Source organism: Eublepharis macularius, chromosome 2, assembly GCF_028583425.1.
Source record: "Eublepharis macularius isolate TG4126 chromosome 2, MPM_Emac_v1.0, whole genome shotgun sequence".
NCBI lineage: Eukaryota > Metazoa > Chordata > Lepidosauria > Squamata > Eublepharidae > Eublepharis > Eublepharis macularius.
The window spans coordinates 151,332,569-151,358,757 of record NC_072791.1 but is presented as its reverse complement, the minus strand read 5'-3'; the positions used below and the strand labels follow the sequence as shown (position 1 = coordinate 151,358,757).

Here is a 26,189-nt window from a genome sequence, read left to right as displayed (position 1 = left end):
ACTGACAACATAATTGTTAACTATCAAAGCATAATAATAGTAAAGTCTGAGAGCCAAAAGCTGTAAGAGTCATCATTTTGTATAACCAGTACAAAATTTGTTGTTTAAAATCCGCAGGAGCAGCAATACAAAATAAAAATCGTGGTATACAGCCCCCCCCCCTGGAGAAAAGTTGATGGTTCCCCATTTGTACCTACCTGAACAGCAGTACAAATGGGGAAAAGGAAGACTAGAAGAATGAATTCACTGTCAGTGAACAACTGAGAGATTATTCAAATACATTTTTGGAACAAACAAAATTACAAACTTTATAATTACAAAATGGAATTGAAACATGTGAGAACCGAAAACATTCATTAAATACTTAAGTAGGAAATATCCACAAATATTCATGTGCTTTTAATTTGGAAAAATAAGAAACTTGGATAGTAACAACATTCGATTTATATACCGCCCTTCAGGACAACTTAATGCCCACTCAGAGCAGTTTACAAAGTATATTATTATTATCCCCACAACAAAACACCCTGTGAGGTGGGTGGGGCTGAGAGAGCTCCAGAGAGCCATGACTAGCCCAAGGTCACCCAGCTGGCTTCAAGTGGAGGAGAGGGGAATCAAACCTGGCTCTCCAGATTAGAGTCCCGCGCTCTTAACCACTACACCAAACTGGACAACTGGGGGAAATCCAATAAGACTGGAAGCTGAAGTGCCATCAATAATTACTGCCAGGATAGGCAATATGGTTCACCAAGCTGTCTTGCAGCAAATCTCCCCATTCCTGGCAGCGTTTCAAAGAGCAAACAGACCAACTGTGCCATACATGGCTACTAGTAATATGCATGAATATAATGCTATCTTTGGCTAATTCAAAATTCTAAAAATACCAGTAGCATCACCTCCATACATGAGCAAAGGGAATACAAGTGGGCTGAACCAGCTGATATCGCAACAAGGACAGCTGTATCTTACCAGGCCTAAAGCAGATAAAAATGTGGATTTGCAATGGCTTTAGTGTATCAGTGCTTTCCAAGGGCATCAACAGGTTGCCCATTCCTGGCATGAAGGGGACAATGGGAAAAATATAGGCTGGTTATTTCATTTCTGCATTCCTACCTATGATAATATAATTATGGATGTACCTGTGCCTATATTATAATGCAGAAATAATTAAACTCAACAAAAGCACTCAAGGATTTGAAAGACACTAATTCATCTATGTAGCTTCCTAAATAGATGGATTTCTCCACACATCTGTATATAAAAGAGTGTGTGTATGTGAACATACAAGAATATCTGCATACACACAGGCCAGGAGAGTTTCATAGCACTCTACACAGAAAAGTAACTTCCCGGAAAGGTATGAAGGTGACTTGTTTTCAGCTTTGTGCTGAAGTCTTAAAAAACAAGTAGGGATGACTGGATTACCCCGGCTCCATTCCACTGAGAGTTGGCTACAATGTTCTCTATTGAAATTCACAAATCTCAAGGAGCAGAATCCCAGGAGGAAAGAGAGAATTGGTTGATCTTTCCCTCAAACTCCCCCCACATTTGTCTCCCCCTCCCCACATAGAGGTGCCATGGGTGCACAGTTTCACAATTTAGTGACTGCAAGAAAACTACTTCCCACAGCTTTGATAAGTTTCCCTGCTATATGCCAAGCACAGGTCCGGTGGGATGGGGTGGGGGAGTACATGGATGAGCATTTTTGCAACTAAGGCATCACCAGAAAAACACAACTAAGAATTCAGGAGATTCTCTAAGAACACAAGAACAGCCGTGCTGGATCAGGCCATTAATTCATCTGGTCCAGCATCCTGTTTCACACAGTGGCCAGTCACCCTAGAAGGCCACTAAAAATGGTACTGAGGCCAAGGTCTTCCCCTGATGTTGCTGCCTACTACTGGTATTCAAAGGGTTATTGCCTCTGAATGTGGAGTTTCCCTTTAGTTACCATGGTTAGCCCATGATGGACCTTTCCTCCATGAATCTATCTAATTCTCTTTTAAAGCCATCTATGCTAAATTTCACAATTTAGTTACTTGTTAAGTAAAGAAGTTATTTATCCTGAATATATTGCCCATCAACTTCTTTGGGTGCCCCTATGGCAGAAAAAGTTCTCTCTATCCACTAAGGAGCAGTGGGAAACAGTATGGTTATGTTACCTTCTTTCCCAGCAGGCATCAACTCCAACAAACTCTAGTTTGGGAGATGGGCACACCTTTCTATTGTAGTTGAACAGAAGTATACAGATAGGCTCCTGCTATTTTCATATGGACACAGTAGCATGGACTAGGGCATGGATAAGTGCTGGTGTAAATGGTATTTTCCCCAGACCCCCACTACACACCATTAAGTGTCAGAGGGTTCTAACAGTAGCAGGAAGTCTACAAAAACTGCACAATAGAACTATACACCCAAGGTACATCTGCAGTCAACACTGTTGTGTTCAGCCCTAACAAACTTCAAATTCTACATCAGTATAATCCAAGTTCTGAGACGAATAATTTAAGAGCAAGTGAAAAAATTACAGCTTTTTATATAAAAAAAAAAGTCACTGAAGGAACACATGGCTGGAGGCAGTAAAGTTGGTAAATAGTAACCGTGAGAAATAATAGACTAAAGTGCTAGCTCATTAAAACTCCTAGGTAGCTCCATTTTATGAAAGCACTGCTCATGTTTTTCAAGCTTTTCATTTCAGTTACAAACCACCCTGAAAGCAGAGATTCTCAAGATGGTGAATTTTGTGCTAGAAAGTGGATTCCATCCTTCATTGGGATATCCAGCAGATGCACACACACAAAAAGCACAACCCTACACAGCCCTACAAATGTTAGTTTTTAAGGTACCACTGGATTTCTGGTTTATTCAGCTTTACACAGTATTTCTGGAGTGAAAGATAGGGAAAACTGATCATCTGCGTCTAGAATAGTGTACGTGAATGTGCTTGCATAGGTAAAGTTTGCTACTAGCATATAGCATAGGAGATTTGCCCAAGTCATGAGAATAGGAACAGTGAGCTACAAACTTCCGAATTCACTGAGGAATACAGCATTGAGTCATCTAAATCCCTGGGTAATACTGACAAAATAAAATCCAGTTGTACCTTAAAGACACTGAGAGACTTTGTACAAAGAACATCACTGCCCTCTGGTGGAATTTTTTTTTTAAAAAATGGAAACCATGCCAACCTCCTTGTAGCCTACCTCAAACCAAGGACTAAAGCAGTGTTTGGTACCCCCTCCTCTGCTCAGGGATTAATTGGAACATGTGGATCTGTGCGTTTCCTTGTGCCTCTGCAACCCCCACCAGAAGTCTCAAGTCCACTCTTTGTTCTGTCAAAGAGGGAGTTAGGTGGCCAGCACCAACATGAATCCCCAGAGATTCTGTTCTTTGGAATTCTTAGCCCCAATATAGTCACAAAAGCTAGTGCTCCTGTTTGAATGACAGATGAATTCCTGAGTTAGAGCCCCTGCTATTGGCAGTAGCGTCAGGGGCTGCATGAAGCTGTATAACAGGACCCAGTCTTTATTCTAGCTGTTGCCCTTGCAGAGAGGAGGACAAGAGGCTGCATGCAGAGCTTGTTCAGGCAACCGGGCTGGCTGAGTCAGTATGGATGTAATCTTGCTAAGCTGCAGGAGGGAGCCAGAGATAGCTGCATAGAGAGAGAGAAGATACTGATGAATCTCGAGCAGGCATCACGAACAGAGAAGCTATTTGAGAATATCTGGCAGACTCTTTAAAACATTATACAGCCCAGCATTCCAGAGTCACATCCTAGGCATTCCTGGGAACCCAAGAACCTTGGATGCAAGACATGCAAGGGATCAAAGACTTAAAGTGTTGGGAAACAGTAGGGCTGATCAAAGAACGGGGGGGGGGGGGGTGTCAAGAATTCCAAGCTCCATCCAGCTATAGCATTGATATACTGCAATTTTGGTTCTTGCTTTCTCTCTGTTCCTCAATTACTGACAAGAGACACACAGGACACCTATACTTAAAATGAGAGATCACACTTAAAATGAGAGAAAAGCAGTTTCTTAGATTTTGGAGCAGAAGAAACATTCCTAACAGTAAGAAAAAAAATCCTTGAAACATACCAGGACGCAAGATGGGCAGGGTGCAGTGTTGTTCCAACCAACTCAACACTGACTGGCAGAATTCCTTGATGCTGCCTGTGCTCACTGTCCGGATGTAGCTCTCAAACAGTGGCTTGATCACCACACTAAACTGCAGGTTGAAAGGAGTTAAGGAGCCTATGCAGCCAAGTCTCCCGCCCCACACCCACTGTTTAGTGACTCATCCGGGCATTTTTGCAGCATCAAGCCCTGCAAACTTTGCTGCACATTAACAACCCCATTCTGCCTAGTTGCTCTGTCCCCAGCTACCAGTGGATACAAGCCAGAAGCGCCAATCCTGTGAGGTGCGCTGGCGCACATAGGCTTCATAGAGCTGAGAGGCCTGATCTGATTGCGGTGGTAAAACAGGAACTCCACTGGGAGGAAGTTGCTGCTGGAACTCACTGTAGGGAAAAAACAAGCCAGACAACCCATCCATATTAGCTGTCTTCTCGTGACAAACCTCAACACCTTTAGGCCATAGGTCTGGCTTCAGGTTTTGGGCCCCGTCCTCTCCCATGGTACTCACACACCTGCCCCCCTCCCTGGTCCACTGCTTCACCACTCCCCCACTTGTACACTCACTGCCCACTCCTTATTTGTGCTCTTGTCATTGCTGCTTGCACCTCTCTGCTGGGGGGCGGGGGGAAGCAGCAGTAGGCCCAGCAGGTAGCCAAGACCTGTGACAGCTGCCCTACTTCAGGGGATGATGATCCTGACATGTCACTCCACAACTCACTCAATGGCTGTGCTCAGCTCTTCAATTTCACTGCGCAATCTTTCTACTGTTGCTCGAGCTTGTCGGTGCTCTTGCTGCAGTCGTCCCACATATGACACACTCTTCTGCAGAAGCATTGCTTTGCTAAACTGGGGGCAGAGTGATGATGTAAGAGAAGGGCAGAAAAGCAAACAGAGCAAGAACAGGCCTGGCACAGCCACAGAGCCAGTGCCAAGAAAGGAGTCATTCTCCATTCAGTAAAAAAAGAGGACAACATGTACCTTTGTGCTGGTCTGATCAGATCCTGGCAGCACTAGACTGGCAAGAGTGTTGAAGCCAGCGCTGATGACCATACGCCGGGTGTAGTCTGAAGAGGCAAAAATGGATCTGCGGCTTCCCTGCAATTGCCAATCAAGTCACAGGATTTCAGACAGCATCAGATTCCTGGCTGCTCATCTGCTCCACTTGCTCCAATATTTCGCATTATGGTTTATGTATTCCCCATTACCTTGGCAGTGCAACGCTTGGACATTTCTTGTGGGTTGCAGAAAGTCTTCTCTTCAGCCTCTTCCTTGGGTTTGGCACCTGAAAAGAAGCCCAAGAATTCTGGGAGAGGTGGGCTCTCTTTAAAGAACACATCTTTCCCCTTAGCACAGTATATGGACAAACCCAATTAGGGTGGATATTTGTAAGGAAGGGCGCTATGTAGCCACACACCCTCCCCAGCCTTCTTACCGATATTAGGGGAGGCTGCAGCAGCAGCAGGTAGAGACTTCTCTGGCCCAGATACTGAACTCAACACAACATTAGCAGGGAGTTCTGGGGTTCCACAAACCTGTGGAACAAGATAAATATGATGTATTGTCGAAGGCTGCTGGCGAAACGTCAGGAACTACAATGCCAAGACCACGGCAAGACAGCCCGGAAAACCCCCAACAACCAAGATAAATATGAGTGAGAGAACAGCCAGATAAGAACATGGAAAACAATGGTGTGTGTAGAGGCAGAAGTTCTCTCACCTGTACAGAATTAATGACTGGTGTGAGGGGCAGTGGTGCTGGACCTGGAGATAAAAAAAATGAGAGTTCCTTTTGCTTTCTGAGTCACTATTCCTTCCCCAGATGCAGTACAAAGCCTGGTTACTGAAGAGCCATGTAAGGCAACCATTTTGGTCTGATATAGCTGCTCCTTCACTAACCTAGGTTTTGGAATACAGCAGAACTAGTATGAGTTAATTCATCAACCAAGAAGCCTTTCCTGCTATTAAATATTAAATGCCACCCACAATAACTGAAAATATATCCTAAGCCACGAGATGAAACAAGTGGCATCTTACCTTATGCAGCAGTTGATGAAATCTTTTCCCTCAGAGACACAAAGATCTCTTCTAACACATATCCAGAATGTCTGGTTTCTCCACACATAATCGCTTCTATAATTCATGCGTACATCACTCTGTTCCAACCTTGCAACCACTCCTCTGCCCACTTACCATTGCCATTTCAGGGCTTCTGCATCTTCAATAGTACAGAAAGGGGCTAGAGAATAAAGTTTTGGAAGTCTATCTTCTCATTTCATGATGTTTCTGTTAAAATAAGCTGTCTACAGATCCCCTCCCCTCAAATGAACTATGAAGCAGCATATTCTGTATGGTTTCTGATAACCTTGAGACTGCTTCTTGTGTAAGCAAGCTAAAGACTTTTTTTAAATGTAAAAAGTTATTTATAATTTAAAAAATAAGCTTTGCATCCTAACAAGTTTTCATTTTACTTCAACCAGTGATTTAAGGATTTTTGTTTAACCATGATGCATTTGGACCAACATTAACATTCCAAGTTAGGTTTTATTAAGATAGTTCAATGTGTCTCATGCATCAGACTTAAGCTGCAAAAATCTCACAATATGTACATGTACATAAAGGTGCTAGCTGGATTGTGGCGTTAAATTTAAATTAGAATGTGAATAGCTCTGAAACCTGTGGCAAACTGAATTGTTATTCTATGGCACAATCTGTTCTTCAGGAGAGGTTGCTGGTCATGATACTGCAAAGACACCCTTTGTATGAGGATATATCAACATACACTATCAGTCAATACAAAACACTGTATATATACACGTTTCTCAGGGAGAAATCTTAAGCAGGTCTACTGAGAAGTAAGTCCCATGCTATTCAGAGGAACTTACTGCCAGGAAGCATCCTTAGGATAGCAGCCTTGGTCTCTGTAGACAGAACCCATATCTACTAAAGGTAATACAGGTATTGCTATTCAGTGCATGAAAGATCAAGTTACAGATAGTTTTCAAGATTTACCATAGCTATAAATACTGGAAAGCAGCTTGATCCATAAGTATAAAATTAAATTCCTTATTATTGCATGAATTTGCTTGAAACTTTTCTTATTGACATTCCAAAAGTCAAAAAACTAAACCTCCCTAATCTTCTCCAAGGCTACCAGAGACCAGCTAGCTCAGCAGGCAACAATTCTAAATCTGGAAACAAGAAAACTGAAATAAGCCTACAGGAAATTGATATGGGAAACCTCACTGCCCCCAAACCATACCCGTTTAACATCCATATAAGCACTCTCCCAGTTCAGCTGCTCCTTTTAAACTGAGAGGCTCTCCTGGAAAGAACATACCAGATGCAAGCAGGCAGGTGAGGGAGGCATTGGGAGGTGCCACCTGATGACTAGAAGGTGCTGGCGCAATCCGTTGTAGCTGTCTGCCCCTTCTGCCCTTTGCTGAGGGAGCAGCAGTAGGCATGGCAAAGGTGCCTGCAGATGTGGATGAAGATAGTGAGGATTTTTCTGCCCCTGTGTGTGTGATGACAGAGAAGACCAGGGTGGTTTGAGGTTGGATATGCATGATTGAAGGAGCAGGTGGGGGACTGATCCTCACTGGGGAAATGGGGAAGAGTGGCAGGAAAGTTTGCTGTCCATTCAGAGGTTCAAGTGGCTCCACGTCCGGGGAGATGGGAATGGGTATGAAAGAGCCTCCAGGTAGTGAGATTTCCTTGAGGTCAGTGGCAACAGGAGACACATCTGGGTGACACTGATGCAAGGCAGCAGCATCTGTTCGTAGTGTGGGAGTCTGCAGTGGGGAAAGAGGAAGCAAGTCAGGCACAGTTCTTTAGACAAGCAAAGCACAGTCTAGGCTTGAATATACCTGGAGGAGACGGCATTAGGTATCATCACACATAATCAAACCATTCTCAGTCACCACTTGAAGAGCTCCTATTGCCCAGTCCTTTGTGATACCAAGCAGGCAATTCAGACTCAAAAAGCAGGCACTGACCAGTACTTGCACCATGTAGAGAACAGATCATTGGATACTTACTGTGAAGGGTCCTTCTCCTCTGAGGAAAGGAGGACATCTGGATGGGTGATTCCCATCCTCTAGTCAGGAAGGCAGGAACAAATTTTCTACTTCCTGTCTTCCTAGTGAGAGTCACCCTTTCTTTCATTTTTGGCAACTCCGAAAGCAGTTATAGTGTCATAATTATGAATACGACACTCTAGAATTGAATAATGAGAAAGGTGAAAAACATGTTAAGGGGAGACATCAGGACAGGAAGTAAATATGTCAGGCAGAAGAGAGTGAAAAGACAATGACTTTGGGAGGGGTAAGATGTCCTCCTTTCCTCAGAGGAGAAGGGCCCTTCACGGTGAGTATCCAATGATCCGTTCTCCCTCTGAGGCAGAGGACATCTTGATGGGACCTTTCAGAGCAGTGTCCCTATTTTCTGGGTGGGTCATTGTCATCTGGTCATAAAATATGTTGTAATACTCTTCTGCCAAACGCTGCATCAGCTGAGTCGTAAATGTTCAGCTTATAGTGTTTAACAAAGGTATATACAGGCGACCAAGTGGCTGCCTTGCAAAGCTCTTACCTGTAGCATGTCTGGCAAATGCTGCACTGGTTGCGGCACTTCGTATTGAGTGAGTAGTAATCATAGCTGGTATGTCTAGTTTTTGAATTTTGTGTGCTTCGATAATGCATGCCTTGAAGCTACTGCTAATGGCCAATTTAGACATCCTCGTTCCTTTATTCGGTGAGGATATAGAGATAAATAAGGAAGCTGTTTTCCAGATTTGCTCCGTTCTATAAAGAAATGTTTTTAGAATATGTCCAGAGTATGCCACATTTCTTCTTTGGGATGAAAAGTATATGGTCAACTGATAGTAGACATAATTCCAGTGATCTGTGGGAGAGATCACTTTTGGTATGAAGGTAGGATCTGTTCTCAGGACCACTTTGTTCTTGTGTAAGCTCAAGCTAATTAACAGGGTACCGGTTTCCAATACCCTTCTTGCAGATGTAATGGCGGAGAGAAACAAGTCCTCAAGCACATAAGAGAAATTTCCTTGACAGGCTCTCGAAGGGGTGTCCGTTAACAGCATACAGAACTCTATGCATTTTAACAAGTCAGAAATTGGTGAACCTGTGGCGGATCCTTCAGAGTATCACACTAGAGGAAGCTACATACGTGAGGTGTCTGGACAGACTCAAACTCTAGTACCGTGGCAATACTGTTGTTAAGACTGTGACCTGACATCTTAAGATTGAGGCTCTGAGACCGCTTGCATGACCAACCTGTAGGAAGTATGGAATGGATCTGGTTTTGGGTTTCATGACATTAACCCTTTTCTTTTGCATCTCCTGTGAAGGCTTTTTATGATGCATTACATACCCTGTTAGTGGACTGTCTCCTAGAGGCCAGTCACATGCTGGTTACTTCTTGAGAATAACCTAGCTGAGAGAGTCTCGCTCACTCTCCATGCAATTAAATGTAGCTATTCCAGGTGTGGATGCGGAACTTGGCATTGCTGGAGCATATCCAGAGATATTGGAGAAGTCAGTGGTGGAAGTGTTGACAGCTGTTGAAGAGCAGAGAGCTGTGGGAGCTGAGGGCAGTAGGGTGCTACCAATATGATTTCTACTTTTTTGTTTGTTTTTGTTCCCTTATCTTCCTGATTGGCTTCAGGAGAATCGGAGTGGTTGGAAGGCAAACAGCAGAATGCTTGGCCACTGTGATGTCAACACATTGGTTACTTTGGCCTCGAGATGGAAGCACCTGGTGAAATTGGTCGACATGCTGCTTGTTCTGATTAGAATGTGTTCATCTAGTATTTGTGGTCTGAAGTGTAGTAGGGCTAGATAAATTGCTCAAAGCTCCAGTAGGTTGACAAAGGGTCTCATCTCACTGCTGGACTATCGACCTTGCACTGGTCAATCTTCTAGTGCAGCTCCCCATCCAGACAGGCTGGTGTCTGTGGAACCTGTTCCACTACTGGAATGCAGTGTTGCTTTCCTTGCAGAAGGCTGGTCATAGTTATCCACCATATGAGGCTTTAAAATTTTTATTTATTTATTTATTTTTACTGTGCGGGGGAACTGAATGGAAAGACCTTTCTTGTTCATAATTTGTAGTTGGAAGGGTCTCAGAAGACTGTAAGGGTCTTATATGTAGTTGACCTCACTGGATGGTGTTGATACTTGGAATCAGTAGACCCATCAGTTTCGCAAATGTTATCAATAAATACCTGGCCTTGATGATCCTTTGTGACATCTCCTTTCTCTTCTTTGCTACTGCTTCAATTAGGAACAAACAATTGTGTGTTGTTCTAATAGGGCTTCCAGATGTTCTAGTCACTGTTTGGATTATAAAGAACTTCTCTGTAAGTTGATCAGTAACTGTAAGCTTGTAGGCATGCAGAGCTTAACCTGATCAGCAATTCATCCAGGTAAGTGTGTAGATTAATGCTTTTCCTCCCTTAGCTTTACACTGGGTTGATCAAATTCTTTGTGAAGGCTCCTGGTGCCCTAGAGAGGCCAAATGGAAGTACTCTGAACTGTAGATGGAGCCCTGTTGCGCAGAAATGGAGGAGTCTTCGGTGCCTGGACAAGATCGGAATGTGGAGATTTGCTTCCATTAGATCTAGTACAGTAAGGTTCTCCTTTGGTGTAGGTCGGCCCTGAGATCCATGAACAACTGATGCCAGGATCTGAACCTGGGTCCTTCTGTATGCAAGGCAGATGATCTGCCACTGTGCTATGGGCCCTCCATTGGTAGGGATTCTGTGATGGATCTCATTGTCTCCAAACTGAGATGCCTAAGTTTTATGAACTTGTTGAATATTTTAAGTCTAGTTTCACCCTCCAATCTCCATTCTTTTTGACACTGCGAAGAATATGTTGTACACTCTTTTTCCTCTTGTCCTGAGGGAGTGGAAGCATGAGAAAGAAGGGATGCACTTACTTGTAACAAGAGTGCTATCTATTTGGACTGAAGAATTCAGAGTCTCTGTAAAATCACTGCAACAGTCACTATGAAACACACAGATATCTGAAAAAGTAAACTGAACTCACAAAAACACATAGCAAATAAATGGTAGTTCTTAGGGAGCCACTGGGCTTTTATCTTTTCCTACAAGGATGCAGTCTGCTATTAGAGATGATCAATGGTCTCAGTTCAAAGCACTTTGGCCCATACCCTTTATGCCCTAGGATAGGGTTAAACATGTTTCATGCTCGCTTCAAGGGGATGGCAGAGAGATCATAATGACCTGTTCATCAGTAGCTTAAAGGAAAAATTGCAACAGAGAATTCTGGTTCTCTCATACACTAACAGTTTATAGCATTTGCTGTCTACAGAGAGTGAAATAGAGATGAGGTGCGATTTAATCTGTAGATTCTCAACAATAATAATGATCACTGGAACTAAGCTGCTATGGGTTACAGCAGAGGCCCTGCCAGTAGCCAATTCAATGAAAGTTTGTTCATCAAGGACTTCTTGCCCCAGGGCACCTTTCTGAGTATAAAGATGACTGTGTTTATCTAAACCCCAGCTTTCAGCCCCAGTGGGGACTCCAAGGTGTATACAACATTTCACATTTTTCCATTCTAGCTGCACAACAAACCCAAAGGTAAGCCAAGCCTAGAGAATGCAACAGGCCCAAGGCCGCAGGCAGGTCTCCCAAGGAGAATGGCATACAAATCTGGATCTCGTAGATCCCAGCCCAACTCTCCAGCCATAGTACCAAACTGTCTCTTGTTTAAAATGGTGTCATACAGGAAAGATTCCAGAGACAGGATGAACACAATTGCAGCAAGAACTCTCTCAGCACGGGTAATTGTAATGCTGTGGAGTCTGTTTCATGTTTTATGTTGGTCCCAGGATACTAAAAACTGGAGCAGTTCTACTCCAGTCCAGGGTTTACTTATGTCTACATAAGCTGGCTGAAGGCCTGCTAGGCCTCTAAAGGCATGCTAGGCCTTGTGCTCTTTTCTTTGTTTCTACAGAATAAAGTTACTCTGTGCTGATTAAAAGAGATTGAGAACCTTGGGGAGGGCAGGCCCCATTCCCTGGAAGAAAAAAGGGTGTGTAGGCATATATGGAACCAACAGGGAGAAAAAACTTCACTATCTGCATAAGTTTCAGTTTCTCTTTCTTTTTCTGGTATAAGTTTCCTTTCTAGCTGCCTCAGAGGGCTTGCGAGGATTCCCTTTGTAAGAAATGGTCTCTTCCACAGTTCCCTGTTTGTGGGGGTGGAAGGCCTAGAGGAAGGACCAGAGGAAGACCTGTCTCTTCTAGACATGGGCACGAACAGCATTACAAATGGAAAAAACCCACCAACAGCCCGTTCGTCTGTTCGCGAACAAGCCGTTCATGAGACCCCATTCTAAACGAACAAGTGGTTGTTGCAAGCCTCCTTTGTTGCCAGTAGTCAAGCCAGACAGTCTGGCACCTGCAATCAATTCCCTTGGCAACCGAAGGCAGGGACTGAACTCTGTTTGAACTCCTTCTGGCTTTCCTTCTGGCTTTAACCCTTCAAAGTACTTCCAGCAGAGAGTCCCCTTTTTGCCACTGTGAAGAGAAAATGACAGCAAAGGGGGGGGGGGACCCATGCATCATGCCTTTCCCGGGGTGCAATCTCTCTGAAACTTGGGGGTCTTCAGAGGACAGTGAAGACTATATCCCCTGCAAATGTGGTGGGTATTGGACATTGGGAAGGTCAGTTTGTGGGTGTTTAAAGGGCCCTGCCCCTTGCACGTGGCAGGAAAGGGCCCTTTAAACTATCAGCTAGCTGGAGGCAGTGGGGGAATCCCCCCTGCCACCTGCCAGTTTAAAGGGATCTTTAAAGGGTCACGAACAACAAACATGTTTGTGAACAGGGTCATTTTTGTTACTGTTCATTGTTCGTGGATGGCAATGAACAACGAACAGCTTGTTCGTGTTTTTTTTCCATTCGTGCCCATGTCTAGTCTCTTCCTTTAGCACTCTGACAAAAATTGGCAGTCTCAGTTTATGTAATCAAGTTTAGGAAATTGGGGAATCGGGCAACTGGGCAGTGCCTGACCCAATTGCTTTACTCACAAGTAGACCATCAGCAGCACTGGGCCCTGGGGCCATTGCTATTTGGTGCTCTTGCTGAGTCATGCACCTATTGATTGCTTTGGATGTGGGAAACTCTCCAGCCACCTCCTGATCTGTTGGCAAGGTTGCCAGCATTGGCAAGGCCAGAAATGGCTGCCATGGCTTTCTGAGGTAAGATAAGCTAGCTTTTTTGTTGTTTTTTTAAAAAATAATCTGTCTAATGACATTTAGGAATTCCTGAGGTACTACCACGGGTCCCGATCCCATCACATTATTCACGAGTAGCTCTCCTTTGTTCGCCATGGGGTCTGGAGGCACGAATGATTGTTGAATCTCAGACTGGCTTGGCTGCCCCGCACCGGGTCTTACACCATTAGATTGGCTTAAGGATGTGGAGAAATCCACTCCATAGCTGCCTCCCAGCTGGTTGGCAATGTTGCGCTCATTTACAAGGCAAGAAATGGCTGCCGTGTTTCCTTTGCCCAGGGAGGAATAGCGCCTTTTGCACTTCTGGTCTCTTTGTGATATGAGTGGCCACAGCTGCGGCTTCCTCATGGTTTGCCCCACTGTCTCTGGGGTTGTTGCCAGGAAGCAGCAGTGAGGGGGGGCTTCCAACTCTCCTTGGAGAGGAATCCTGTTGTGATGGAAGAGCATGTTCTGCTGGTCCATGATTCTGTCTTGCTGTGAAATGGCTGCCACAGCCGAAGGAAGGAACGAGAAAGCTTCCCCTGCAAGCCTTCTAGCAGGTGCGCAGGGAGAAAGAGAATAGCAAGGAGGTAGAGCAGAAAGGAGTAAACAAGGCAAGAATCAGGTTCTGAAAGGTAAAAGCAAAGGAAAGGAAGAAAAACAGTTGAAAGGCAAGGCGGTGCACAGATGAAGCCGCTCTCCCTGTTGAGGCCGGAATGTTGAGGCTGAAAGAAAAGGTGACTCCCACTAGGAAGACAGGAAGTAGAAAACTTGTTACTGCCTCCCTGACTAGAGGGTGGGAATCACCCATCAAGATGTCCTCCGCCTCAGAGGGAGAAGGCCAAGAGTTGGAACACTAGTATTAGATAAATTGCTGTCTCTTACCTGTTCAGGAGGCTGAGGACGACCAGAAGTGATGAAGTCTGTGAAAAGAAAGCAGCAGCAAAGTTTGATGGTTGTTGTGGGTTTTCCGGGCTGTATTGCCGTGGTCTTGGCATTGTAGTTCCTGACGTTTCGCCAGCAGCTGTGGCTGGCGTCTTCAGAGGTGTAGCGCCAAAAGACAGAGATCTCTCAGTGTCACAGAGGCTGTGTCACTGTGACACTGAGAGATCTCTGTCTTTTGGCGCTACACCTCTGAAGATGCCAGCCACAGCTGCTGGCGAAACGTCAGGAACTACAATGCCAAGACCACGGCAATACAGCCCGGAAAACCCACAACAACCATCGTTCTCCGGCCGTGAAAGCCTTCGACAATACAGCAGCAAAGTTTCATAGCTTGAAGGATACAAAGAGCAGGACCATCACTACAGAGGGACATGGGGCGGGAGGGGGGGGAACCTCCTCAGAAATACACTATGTCCCCTCTCTGAATAAGGGGAAACCACGCAAACAATTTGTCAGTCAACCCCTTACTGACAGATTTCACTCTCATCTGCCCTATTCCATAATCTTTCATCCCTTTCTTTCTTGTTTCTTTCTTTCTTTCTTCTGAGAGCTCTACACAGAAAATCTGTGAAATCTTACATACTAAGATAGGTCAAAATGGGTAGCTGTGTTAGTTTGTTTGTAGTAGAAAAGAGCAAGAATTCAGTAGCACCTATGAGACTAACAAAATTTGTGGTAGGGTATGAGCTTTCATGACCCACAGCTCGCTTCTTCAGATACAGCTAGAATGTGAGTCCATAAGGACATTCTAGCTGTATCTGAAGAAGTAAGCTGTGGCTCATGAAAGCTCATACCCTACCACAAATTTTGTTAGTCTTATAGGTGCTACTGGACTCTTGCTCTTTTCTACTTATATACTAATAAGTCAAGTGGCCCTGAACTGATGATACTTAAATCCGGAGAATGGAGCCATAAATGGACAGGAGAGACGTTTGCACCTGAAAAATGCCCCAGGTTTGCAGAAAAATCTGAAATCTAAAAAAAAGATAAAAAGAACGCCTGTAGCTTTAACCAGACACCCTCAGTGGCCATTGCTAGGCAATTATTAGTCAGTATTTCAGGCTTGGTTTCTGTCAGAAAAACAAGCAGGGAAGCAAAGCTTTTTTCAAGGCTGTTGTGGCCTTTGAGAGAGGACTAAATGGGACCAGGCCCAGCAGCAACCACTGGGTGACTTGATACCACATGACTTGCATGGCTCACCCAGGCCCAGCAGCTTGTTACTGTTCAAGAGCAGCTCCCCCACCCCCCACAAAAGCCAGTGCAGTGTATAGGTGAGCATTTCAGAATAGGATCTGTGAGATCCTATGTTTGAAACATTACTCTGCTGGGGAAAGTCACTTACTGAGAGTGTGTGACTTTGAGCCAGTCATACACTCTCAGCCTAACCTACCTCTCAGGGGTGTTGTGAGGATAATATGGAGGCAAGGAGATTGATGTAGGTTTCTATGGGTCTCCATTGTGGAGAAAGGAAATATATAAATGAAGTAAATTAATAAAAATAGATGAAGATGAGGGGCAGATCAAAGGTAAGTTGTTTAGTGGGTTTGAAGGAGAAAAGGATGCAGGGAAAGGTGAGCTTATGGAAGCTGCAAAGATGACGACGGGGGTGGGGGGGATATAGAGAAAAGTGAAGTACCCCTGCATGTCCTTGTAGGTTCCTCACCATTTAACTAGGCCCAGTTAAATGAGAAGGAGAAAAGGAAGCAGGAAAAGAGAGGCTATGGGGGCAGGGCAGAAAAAGAGGACATGTTGGGAGGAGGGAAAATGAGCTTCCCCCCACAAGTCTTTGTGGGTCCCCCACTTGTCTATACTATTTTTGAAGTGTGTCCTCTGCTTGCTGTAAGGAATTTGCCTCAGAAGCAGATTGGACAATAGGATGGTGGTGCCCAGTTTCAGTCAGGCTGGTATCTGTTCAAATCATTAACTGTAAGCTGCCTTGCTGCAACTTGCATGTGTGAAAGAATGCGTGCTTCTAAAAATGTGCAGAATGCCTTTTCCTTACCCATGAATAGTCACTATCAAGTCCATATCCTCACCTCCATCAAAATCAGGAATTAGGCTAAAGGACTAAAGGGGCATAATGTTCAACCTGGTTTAAACCACAGGACATATTGCCACAGAAAACAAGTACAGTACTCCAATTCGGAATTCCAAAGTACAGAGAGACCATAATATCCATCCAGTCTGAAGCTCCATTCACTATAGGAAAAATGAGATATTTTGGAAGATCTGATCTAAGGATAAAACCTGAACTGAATGCCAAGAATACCAACAGGTGAAAAAAATATTCTGGGTATGTACAGTAATCACAGCATCTACCTACCTGCTTGGCAGTAGAGGTCTCATTCTAGGTTGGAGGAAATTATTTGTGGGAAGGTAGACCTCTGGAAATCCCATTTTAGTAATTAAAGCAGTTATGAATAGCTATTTCCTCTATACTCCTTTCCCAATGCAGTTTCAAATCTTACCCTAGTTTTATGCCCTTCTACGAAATCACAAAGAGTAAATTACTCTCCCCTGGACAGAGCTGGTGGCATGTCATGCTAAAGACATAGCTTCACAAATGTCAAAGGCACATTTTTACATTGTAGGTTTTTTTTTTCTTAAGTGTGTGCTCTTGAGGAATTCATAACACTAGAGTCCTGTTTAACTGCTAACCTCTTTTTTAAATATATTTTTTTAATAATTTAAAAAATTAAATAATCACAAGGACGAGATAAAGTGGCCAAAGAAAGCTCAATAAGGTATAGCTGGATGACATTCCCCAATCCTACACTGTACTGTGATCTCGTCTGAAATCCTAATCTCTTCTCTCATGTTTTACTTGTGAAGGATTTTTAAAATTATTTTATTGCATTTATTTTTACTTTTAAAGCTTCCTAGAGCAGGACTCTGCAGAGGAAATATATACATTTTTAAATAGAAAACTGCACATATTATACCATTGTCATGTCTTCAGCTGTTTAGAGGCCACTTAGGTTACCTACCAGGTCAGTAGATGAAACATTACTATTGCCATTAGTTAGGATTTATGTTTCCAAAGTAACAAAAAAAAAAGTTTGGTCAATCTGTTCCCCTGGCAACGGAGGCAGGGGAATGCCTGAGCTCTGTTTGAAACTTGATAATATTTCCCCTAGCGAGGAAAAGCTCTTCTCAGTGTTAACTCTTTCAAAAAACCCTTGCTTTGAGAGCAGCTATCAAGCTGTTTTGCGCTCCTCTCCTGAGTTCGTTCAGTGCTGAAAGAGTTAACTGAAAAGAGATATCTCTCTCCTCCTGGCTTCTCAGCCCAGTGCCTGCTTTTTGCAAGAAGTTGGTATGTGATTTGATGTTTCATTTGTGTTTTTCCTATTTAAAAAACCATAGGATCCGCGAGGACCTGTGTGGATCCTGGTTTTACTTTCTTCCTGTTTAAAATATGCTTTTGGAAGACTGGCTGCTTGCTTTTAACATTGGATGAGATGGAGGATTCTATCCCTGCTTTTTTTTAAAAGCTGGCTGAAACTTGTTCATGGGGTGTCTCTCTCTCTCTATTTGGAGAGGCAGGGACAGGTTAAAAACTTTCCCCCCCTCTGCTCTAAGTGTGTGCATACATGTGTGAGAAAACTCCGGGTTAAAAACTCCCCCCCCTCTGCTCAAAGTGTGTGCATGTGTGTGTGTGAGAGAAAACATCCCCTCCCTGAGGGGAGGTGGCTCGTCGCCAGGTTAAAAGCTCCCCCCCCCCCCGCTGCTCTAAGTGCGTGCATGTGTGTGTGTGTGAGAAAACGTCCCCTCACTGAGGGGAGGCAGCTCATCGCCGGGTTAAAAACTTTTTTCCCCATCTGCTCTAAGTGTGTGGGGGGGGCGCCCCTCCAATCCCAGATCAGAAATGGGACTTGATCAGAGTGAATCAGTGAGCTGGACTCGTCACCAGCGTGGATCCACGAACAGCTTGATCAGTATTTTTTTTTGGATCATGCCCATGTCTACTCCTTGCTGTGAATTAAATATAATTCCATGATGACCCTGGAATATAGGGCCTACATAAGCACTTGGAATTTAAAGTACCATTCAGTTAAGATTAATACATTAAGTAATTTTAAGCATCCCATATTTAAAGTTTGCTGTTTCAAGATGATTTAAATTGTGACTCGCATTCCCACCCCATCCTCAGCCTTCAGTGCGCCATTACAACCCTTCAATATAAAACTTATGTCTAACAGCCTGACAAAGACTTGGGGAAAAAGCAGATTTAATAAAAAATATCTATATCTCATCCCTTCTCTCATCCCCATCTTAAAACATGACAGCCTCTGGCTGAACATGAGGAAGTTGGCCAAAGAGACAACAGGTTCTTACATAAACTCTTCCACTCTGACTCATAACTTTCCTAATCTCCTATCTATATTCACAAAAATCTCAGCAAGGTGCAGTTCTGCAGAGTGGACAGCTGTGATAGCATTTAAGTTTCAGGATGTGCTCTGGGGAAGGGGAGAAACAGAAACTATTTTAGTTACCTTTCCTAGCTGTTGGAATAGATAAGAGGAGCTTGAAGGAGTCAGAAGAAATAACACAGGAAGCAGAGCTGACCCACTGGAGACCATGACAGATAGAGGGAGAGCTAGTCAGGCTGCCGGTAGCTAATAATAGTAGGATGTTTTTAAAGCAATTATCAGTTAAATCAAGACTTCAGTTTTCATTTTTCAAGATCCAGCAACGAAAACCGTTACAAACAAACATATGAAATGTTAAGAAGAGGATGTTGAGTACTTTAGTGTATTTTAATTTGTCTGCAGACTGGCAGAGATCAAGCATAAGAGAATGTTTGTTCGGCAACATTTCTATTCTGGCCTTGTGTGGACTAGAATCAATGGCAGGCTGGAAAACAGGAGTAGTCTGCTTTCACCAGCTGCATCTTCCAGCCAGGGCTCTGATAATTGCTAATTCTCAAGATCACAAGCTGTCCTTTCAAAATAAAAAGAACCTTAGGCTTATTTTCTAAACCCACAATTTCTTCACCTGTGGCTTTTCTGAAAATAAGCAAGATTAAAAAAATAATTCTGAGACTTGATGATATACCTATTACTCTCTTAGTTTGCTTTCTAATCACAGTTGCCAGGAATTTAAGGGATACTATATTACAGCTGCAAAATGCATTTCCCCATATAAACGCATGCTGCAAAGACTGCAGCTTATCAGAAGCTCCTTGCAGGATGTACCTTTCTTTTTGGAATACAAATGTGATACATGTACAGAACATGAGTACGCACTTAAAATAGCAGCTTGCATTCTACCATTCCATTCAGCAAAGTCTGCAGCCTTCCTCCATCTTAAAGAGCCTAATCTCTGACATAACTGACTATACTGCTGGAGGATAAGCCACTTCTTTTGGAGGAAAGCTCCATGGGATGGGAAAAAAGGCTTCATGCTGAACAGAGTGGAAGAACCAAAAACTCTGTGCAATACAAATCTAAAAAGCCAGTCAAAGTGTTTTAAGGACAAATATATTCCCTCTGTGAGCAGAACCACCCAATCACCAAGCTTAACTTAGCCATAAAAATACAATGCATTCTGTTATGTTACCTTGAATAGGATCCAAGGTATCCATGAATTCTTCTCCAAATATGGGGTGCAGCTGAGTCAGGGTGGGTTGGATCATGTCAGCATTGCCCTGGTGGCCTGAAGGCACAAAATAGGAAGAGAAATTATGCACAGGTCTGTCTTATCCAGAGCAAGGCATTGTCTTTCACCACACAACCCAGGACCAGGTCTCATGTATACATACTAGCCTTGCATTAAGAGGTGAGACCCACTATAGATCTTTGGAGTAGAACTAAAGAATTAAAATAGGTTTCTTGGTAGATAGCAACTGAGTCATGAGTTGGATGGAACAGACACAAAGAAGTCCTCTCACCAAAGCCACGTAGGTTGGGGCCACCATAAGGATTTCTGCTGGAGAAGATGGTGTCCAGAAGAGCATCCAGATCATGCAAAGGGTCAAGATCCATGGGGCATCCATCAGCCATTTCATTGTACTGCTGGACCCCTGAAATATCATCAGCTACTTCCTGTTTACAACAGGGAGAAAAAGCTGTTAACTCCAGCATAATTCTGGGCAAACTTAAATGAAGAGAAAGAATACTGAGTGGCAAGAGCCTCCAAGCTACTTCAATTCCAGCCTCCATCAAATGGGAAGGGGAATCTTATTTCAGAAAAGGCCGGAATGAAATAAGAACAGCACCTGAGTGGAGTCATAAACAGGTTTATTTATCTTCTTTAGGGCCTAAAACAAAAGAGACAGAATTAATTATAATTAACAAAGAGAAATAAGTTCAGATGGTGATGTATTTACTGTTCTAAGCAGAAGAACAGCCACGGCCAGCCCTTCCAAACATAATGGGGGTTCATTGAGCCAGCACAGGCAACAGTTATCAGAAAGGATGGCTGGGTGATCAACATACATATGCATTAGAGAAAGAAAATTAATTACAATAGCTGAGGAGGATGGTCTGAGGGCCAAGGCACCTGGCAAATGTCAGACAAAAGGATAATCTACTGGTAATTCTAATATTAGGCCTTCTTGTAACTACCAGTTCCAGTCTACCATGGTCCGGTATGACAAGAAGAATCTAGAGAAATACTGACTTGCAAAGATCACTCATGTGCTCTTTGAATGGGGCTACAAGACCTCTCTTCAATAATCAACTGTGAAGTCCGCCTAGGTGTAAAATGTTGACAGGGGCTATAAGGAGTACAGTACATCTTGCTGGAGAAATAACATACCCTGGTATGGAAGAATGTCCTCCGCTTGGGGATGAATGTCCTCCACTTGTGATACTCCCTAATAACAACTCCAATTTGCCGTTTCCAGTACCTTCCCTCCATAATGACAGCCTTCAAAGTAAGAGGGAAGCAAGGGGGTCACATACAAAGGGACAAAGAGTTGACTGATGACCACTAAGACCAAAAGTAAGCATCGCTCACCTCTGGCTTCCGATGGTCTTCTACATCATTGAATTCCAGTGGAGTTACAAAACTGCACACAGGGTTTTGTCTCTTCTCCACATCTGTGTCCAGAATGAGAGAATTATGCAGTTGAATGTATATTAAAAAAATGTAGAAATGATAAATGGTTAGAAAGAAGCCCCAAGATAAGCCAACCCCAGCATCCACCAAAGCATTCAACAGTTGTAAATCCATAAGCAATTACATAAGCGACCTTGTCAATGTGAAGTTTTGCGGGAAATTCGTAGTTCTGTATTAAGTAGTCTCCCTTGCTGAAATGGTCACAGAGAATATTTACAACTTTATAGGAAAAGCAGACCCCCTTTGAAAACTCCCATATGAACTGTGAGTAAACCCAAGCTCTTGCTTCACCCTGTTCCCAGCTACTCACACTGCAGATACCAGGCCCTCCAGATGGCGTTATTGAGCCGAATCTTGTCACGCTGTAGCAGTTTCAGCCCCTTGAAGGTTTTCCACTTGGGAGAGACAATTTTCCCACTACAAATGAGAAAGAAAAGAAGTTCTTGTAATACTGGTTTTCAAAGAAAAGTTGGATTAGGCAATGAACTAAAACACACAAGACATTAAAATATATGCCCCAGTTTTGCACAGACACAATTTGTATGCCTGAATTTGAATCTAATATTGAAGGTTCCCCCAAAGTTTGCATTTTAAGGCAAACGTAGTTTTGTGCTGGAGGGGAGGGAGAGACAGATGTGAGCAGGGCTATAAGGGTAAGGAAACCACAGAGACCATAACAAGAAGTAGTTGTGTAATGCACAAAAGTTCTATTCGTTGAATAATCTGGCTCATTGTGTAAACTATCTTCCTTCTTGTTTTTCTGAAGTACCTCCACAAGAACAAAAGATAAAACCTTGCTTTTAAGCATTACAGGAGGGCTTTTATCACATTTTCCTCTACTGAGTTTGGTTATGTGAGCCATTTATTGTTACTTATATTTCTATTTTTAAAAAGCCAATAAAATTATAATAATCTTAGGGAGAAAAAGATATGTGCCAATACCAGATTGTCCATGGATCCTCATGTAGACATTATTACAGAATACAAGCAACCTAGGTGTTGGGTGGCAGAATCTGGAAGCACTCCCACTCTTTTACCACAGGGTTCTTTCCTGTGGGCCTCATGTGTTAATGTTGTAGAACTCAGTTGTAAAAAGTCAGTGTGTGCTGGACAAACAGCTTTGCACAGGATTAATCTAGTGGCACCTTAAAGACTAACTGCAGCCCACTTAATCAGATATATGACAAAGTCGGCTGTGATCCACAAAAGCTCATATTGAAATGAATGCTATTTGCCTTTAAATTGCCACTAGAATTTTGTTTTACTGGAATACAAACTAGCACTGGCAGCTGGCTCTGGCTCTTTAGCCAACCGCAATATAAGTTGACATCCTTGCCCTTCTGAGGATCGTGTGGATGTGTACAGACATCCGGCATGACAATCCAAATGCCAAATGAAATGGAGTACATGGCTGACCGCTTCCTTGCACTCTCTGCCCTGTAACTAAACCTGGCAGCAGCTTCACTGGGCAGTTGTACAGAAAACAAAGAGGGACAAATTGCAATCTTGTGTCCTCCGTCTCAATAGCTGTCTGAACTCTTTCGGGGGAGGAAAGGACACCAGAAACTATAAACAAACACCTCAAATTTTAATCTGGAGCTGGGGCCAGCTTTACCTTCCCAAGCTGAAATCTTCTGCCACTGCCATTCCTTTACTCCTATTAAACAACAAGGAATTAGAACAATGGAAGGACAGTTTTATGACAGCCAATTGTTTGACAATTAGATGCAACAGAGGATGCTGAAAATTGTTTCTTGACAGGGCCACAACATTAAGATTCTCAACATGTGTGGGAAGATATAGTGGAGGGATAGGTTGTTCGCTGTCATGTGTAAAGTTGGCATAAGGTATTTATTTTGCTGCAGTTATATGGGTTGGGAAGCGGACACACAAAATGTTGTGATACGCTTTGACTGTGTGGAAAACCTCTAATTGTTTGGAGTCAGGATATAATTTTCAATGGAACAAACCATTACTTAAGCCAGAGCTCCTAAATCCAAGAGCTGAAGATACTAGTTAAAGCAAACATGGGCTGTTCCACTCTGGCAATTCTCATCTCAGTTTTTCACAGAGAAGGAAAGAACTTCTCTGGACATTTAGTACAGAAGATGAGAGATTGTTTGACATTCAGGATAGATTTAAAAACTCTCATATTCAAATGTATCTCTGCAACCATGGGATCAGAAAGTACTTCGAAAAACAAGAAAGAAAATAAACTGGGATTCTCAAAAGCCTAAGAAGCAGCCTGACCAAAGTAGCATAGTGACAAAGAGAACAATACCATAAAGGTCTATTTAACAAGGTTCATTCATAGTAAAGTGTTTTAAGGATTTTAGTAAAAGACAAAGCTATGACTTGCAAAGTCCCCAGTTCAAATTTCATCTGTGCAATGAAGTGGCCTTGAGCAAACCATTCTTTCTCAGCCTCAACCTCCATGTGAAATATGGAGATAATAATACCAGCCTACTTTACATGAAGTGCTTTGCACTTACTCACACACAATTATATGTATGTTAAATACTATTATTTCAATCAGGAAATCTTGTGACTGGCAAACTGCAGGATTCCCTCCCTGATCTAGTCCAATCCCTGTCATGATAATTTAAAGCATTATAAAAAGTTGTCTACCCAGCCCCTCTTTAAAAAACTCCATGGAAGAAAATTGCATAATCTCACTGGTCCACTTAATTGATTGCTCAATAGTTTCATAGGAATGTTGAAAACCGAAAAAGATACAAACAACCAATTTCAAAACTTTAGAGAGCATGTCTTCATTCCCAACAAAATTATAAATGTGGGGCAAATAATAATTAAAACTAGATCATGCCTTTCCTTATCCTAATCATTCAAACTGTTCACAAGAGTTCCTACACTTACACAAGAAGTGCATTAAGATGACAAAGGGAAGCATGGACAGAAATAATACATGCCTGGTAACAATTCCTTATTAATAGCCGTCTCTAAAACACACTACAGAAAGACTTTATGTAGTCTAAATCATTCTCCTACAGAAAAGCAATAACTTTTGGAAACTGACAGTTGCATTGATTTTTTTATACTCCATTCTTGCATCTCTGTAATGTTTTATTTCTATAATAACAAGAGGCGAGTGTGTGCATAAGACTGCTGCTACTTGAAAAGCACGCTCATGACAACTACTCTCCCAATATACAAAAGGAATCTGATATTGGTTTTAAAAAAATTCTTTCTCTTTCACACAAAGGGATCTGACTTGAGTAGGGTTTACAGAACAGGCCAGGCAGTTTCAAATATACTGAAGCCTAAAGCAACTGATCTGCTACAGGGGAATTTACAGAGGACAAAGATAAGATCTAAGCAGAAGGACATGGTAACACCACATGGTCTGATAACAGAGCGGTGGCCTATTTTTTTTCTCCTTGGCAAGTACATCACAAGTCCAAAGTCTAAGATACTTCCACTTGTGGATGCTGTTCCCCCATTTCTAGGTGTGGTTATATTTCTAACCTGCTAACCATGGAAGAAGACAACAGTTACAAGGATGAAGAGCCAAGTAAGAGCGTAGGCCTGACAGAATGCCTGTGATTTCTGTCCAATTCAGGCAGGACAAGTTCCTGCCAATTGTGTCAACACTGAAAATGCTACACAAGCTTCTCTACTAAAACCAAGATACGCTTATGCTAGCTCTAAGACTGCTTGTGAACTGAAGGTTTTTAATGGGAGATTCCAAACACTAGGAAAGATTAGCAGCTTAAATAAAATTTACATTACAACCACTGTAAACTCTAAACCGGCTTTACACTCGTGGGAAATACCTAAAGAGAGCAGGACAGTTTGGCAAGCAGTATTTTTGCTTAATGGTACCCGAGTACATAAAACTCTGGCACACCAGCTGGTTCTTCTGCAACTTTCTCAGCAAATACACATCGGCACTCCTGGGCGCTTCCAAACGCAGCTGGACCTGCATGCATCCTAAGCTGCTGGGTGCCGTTTGCTAGACGTATTTTTTCTCAGCCTGCTCGTCTGGCTCGCCTAGGCTCATCTGCCTGTCTGCTTCCCCCTTCCCTTCGCGGCCACCTCACCTGTAGGCGAGCGTCATGCACTCAAAGAGCTTAGCGAGGGAGACGTCGATGTTGAGAGCGCCGCTGCTTCGCGGCCCGTAGCGGTAGGTCCGGCACGTGCCCTCGTTCACCGTGTCGAAGTCGTAGGTGGTCCCACAGCCATTCGGGGCCCCGCCATCGGCCTCTCCGGCAGTAGCTAACCCAGGGCCGCTCTTTTTCACTGGCCCCGGGAGTCCTGGAGCAGCCTGGCCTCTCAGGCTCAGCGCCGCCTCGGAGTCGGGATCCGGGTCAGGGTCGGCGTGTGGCTCCGACACCATAAAATGGCCACTGTGGATGATCTGGGGGCGCGACATCATCTTCATCATTTCAGGCTCAGGCCCCGTCACCTCATCCTTCCTTCTGGGGCATCTCTAGCAGACCGGAGGCAGTGCCGGCGACACCGTGGCAACAAGATGCCACCGCTGAGGCCACTGCCACCAGGAGTAGCTTTTGTTCCTTAGACGTCGCCTCCGCTACCACGGAAGACCAAAAGGAAAGCAGAGCCTATCCAACTCCCGTCACCAGTCCCGCTCCAGGCTCCCATAGCAACAAGGATAAAGCTTTTTGCGCAGGCGCCCCAGTTAGCTGTCTGGCTGTGAAGCATAGTGGTAGTTGTAGTTGCGTTTGACTTGTTTCCGGCATCCAAACTTCATCGCAGGATTAAGCAGTTGACTTGTCTATCGGTAAAACATAAGATGGCGGCGAAG

General features: G+C 43.5%; 1 protein-coding gene across 3 annotated transcripts; it reads right to left on the bottom strand.

The window, feature by feature from the left end:
- Nucleotides 1-383: 383 nt before the first annotated feature.
- Nucleotides 384-26,158, bottom strand: LOC129323756 (MLX-interacting protein-like). 3 transcript variants are annotated; one of them, XM_054970419.1, is made up of 17 exons: nt 25,465-26,158; nt 21,714-21,820; nt 21,302-21,384; nt 21,101-21,211; nt 20,559-20,600; nt 20,232-20,385; nt 19,901-19,996; nt 14,282-14,319; nt 7,473-7,923; nt 5,853-5,896; nt 5,569-5,668; nt 5,342-5,418; nt 5,115-5,237; nt 4,855-4,982; nt 4,396-4,519; nt 4,098-4,227; nt 384-3,652 (listed from the first exon to the last, which is right to left on the bottom strand). In XM_054970419.1, the coding sequence occupies exons 1-17, from the start codon at nt 25,806-25,808 to the stop codon at nt 3,531-3,533; spliced, it is 2,274 nt and encodes a 757-aa protein (XP_054826394.1). In that variant the 5' UTR covers nt 25,809-26,158; the 3' UTR covers nt 384-3,530. The 3 variants fall into 3 exon arrangements, with proteins under 3 accessions (XP_054826394.1, XP_054826395.1, XP_054826396.1); XM_054970420.1 differs by having other exon boundaries at nt 5,115-5,231; XM_054970421.1 differs by lacking the exon at nt 20,559-20,600.
- Nucleotides 26,159-26,189: the final 31 nt, after the last annotated feature.